The sequence below is a fragment of the Calidris pugnax genome, unplaced genomic scaffold (genome assembly GCF_001431845.1).
Source record: "Calidris pugnax isolate Ruff unplaced genomic scaffold, ASM143184v1 scaffold244, whole genome shotgun sequence".
In the NCBI taxonomy this organism is placed as follows: domain Eukaryota; kingdom Metazoa; phylum Chordata; class Aves; order Charadriiformes; family Scolopacidae; genus Calidris; species Calidris pugnax.
Genome location: NW_015091141.1, coordinates 2,214,424 through 2,216,200, shown reverse-complemented (window position 1 = coordinate 2,216,200; position 1,777 = coordinate 2,214,424). Strand labels below are relative to the sequence as shown.

General features: G+C 64.8%; 2 protein-coding genes across 3 annotated transcripts in view; both read left to right on the top strand.

The window, feature by feature from the left end:
• Window positions 1-1,413, top strand: part of KCNIP3 (Kv channel interacting protein 3, calsenilin) — a 4,919-nt gene extending 3,506 nt beyond the window's left edge. Inside the window, exons 5-8 of the mRNA XM_014958693.1 lie at window positions 1-8; window positions 121-225; window positions 358-420; window positions 617-1,413. The exon at window positions 1-8 is cut by the window's left edge and continues 112 nt beyond it. Coding sequence (XP_014814179.1) covers window positions 1-8; window positions 121-225; window positions 358-420; window positions 617-664 — 224 coding nt within the window. The 3' untranslated portion in view covers window positions 665-1,413. The remainder of the gene's footprint in view (window positions 9-120; window positions 226-357; window positions 421-616) is intronic.
• A 265-nt stretch (window positions 1,414-1,678) lies between these two features.
• Window positions 1,679-1,777, top strand: part of FAHD2A (fumarylacetoacetate hydrolase domain containing 2A) — a 2,477-nt gene continuing 2,378 nt past the window's right edge. Inside the window, exon 1 of one of the 2 annotated variants that reach the window (XM_014958724.1) lies at window positions 1,679-1,724. The gene's annotated coding sequence lies outside the window, so the exon portion shown is untranslated. Of the gene's footprint in view, window positions 1,729-1,777 lie in introns of both variants that reach the window. The other variant, XM_014958725.1, reaches the window with a different exon arrangement.

The following is a 1,777-nucleotide window of genomic DNA, read 5'->3' as shown; positions in this document are numbered from 1 at the left end:
GACTAGGAGCATCACAGGGGATGCCCACAGAGGGATGGGGGTGGTAATGGGTGCCAGGGGACAAAGGTGCTCTCCTTTGGAGGGTTCTTGTCACTCTGTCCCCACTCTGTACCCTCCTAGGAAATGCTGGAGATCATGAAGTCCATCTATGACATGATGGGGCACTGCATCCACCCTGCCCTGCGGGACAGCGCACCCACCGAGCGCGTGGAGCTCTTCTTTCAGGTGACACTGTCCCACTTCGGCCCCTCCCAGCAGCCACCAACCAACCCCCCTGCCTGGGGTGTCACGGGCTGGGGCTGTCACCCCCACCAGGGCCGGGGACGTCCCCGCTGAGCCCCCACTGTTCCCCTGCAGAAGATGGACAGGAACGGTGATGGCGTTGTGACCTTTGAGGAGTTCCTGGAGACATGCCAGAGGGTGAGCAGTGCTGGGGGGTGTCTTCGGCATCGCCACCATCCTCCTCCTCCTCCTCACGGCCAGGCCTCTGAACCCGAGTTCCTCATCCCATCCCAAAGTAACATCCAGGGGCGGTCGGGGGCAGCAGCGCCGGTGAGGGCAGGAGGGAGGGGAGGAGCGGGATGGGGGCTCTGACCTCTCCCTCCCCCCTGTGCAGGACGAGGATATCATGAGCTCCATGCAGATCTTTGAGAATGTGATCTAGAACCCGGGACCGCCCGCTTGGCCCCACCAGCGCCCGAGGGGGACTTTTTTTTCCCTACTATTTCAGACAAAAAACGAGAGGTTCAAAGAAGAAAAGAACCCACCTGGCTCACGGCACTCCAGTTACAAGGAGGAGAAGAGACAGGGGGTGACTTTACCGGTTTGTCCACCCAAGCCCCCCCCCGGCACAGCGCCTGGCAGTGCCTGCCCCACCGGACGGACCCATTTTGGGGGGGCAAACTTCCTCTGCAGTGGGGATCCCCCTGCCCCCGGGCGGCACAGGAGCCCCCACCACAGCACCCAGCCAGGGAGGGGGGGCTCCAAGCACAGCTACGAAATGGCGGCTCCCGGCCAACTGAAAAGCACACAAACCTCCTTCCCCCCACCCGACACAGCGCTTACAGAGACCCAGGCTGCTCCCCACCTCCTGGCAGTACCAGGAGAGAGGGTTGATTTTCTAAATAAAACAAAATGGCCACGATTTAGGGATGGAACATGCCGCCTGGGGAGCCGAGGGGGAAGCAACTGCCGCGCACAGCCCAGAGGGGGGCTGGAGAGGGCGGCTTTGAGCCCGGCAGAAGCAGCTCTGCTCTCCGGGACCGTTATTTGGGCTATGGCTGCTTTGTTTCTTCTCACAAACTGGCCGGTGAGGCCACACCACGGCTCAGCCAGGCCCCCAGCCTGGCCCGGCCCCCCTCCACACCTGCCTGTCATTCGCTCACTCATTGCACGTTTCCATGAAATAAAGGCGAGAAACATCCGCCTGGGCCCGGCTCGCTCCCGCCGCGGGGCCCGGCCTCGGCGCTGTCATGGCGGCCCCGTCATGGCGGCCGGGCGCTGTCATGGCGGCCGCGCTCTGTCTCCTAGCAACGCCGCGGCCCCGCCCCTTCAGGGGGGGAGGCGTTGCCGAGAACCGCCGGTTCTCATTGGTGACTCTGCCGGCGCTTCCCCGCCCCCTCCGCGCACCCATTGGCCAGCCCGGGGAGGGGGGGGAAGGAGAGTATGGGCGGGGACCTTCACGCGGGCGGCGCGGGGTCGGCGCGTGCGGGGCGGGGAGTGACGTAGGTGGGAGAGGGAGCCCCCGATTCCCCCGTCGGGGCCGGACACCGAGACA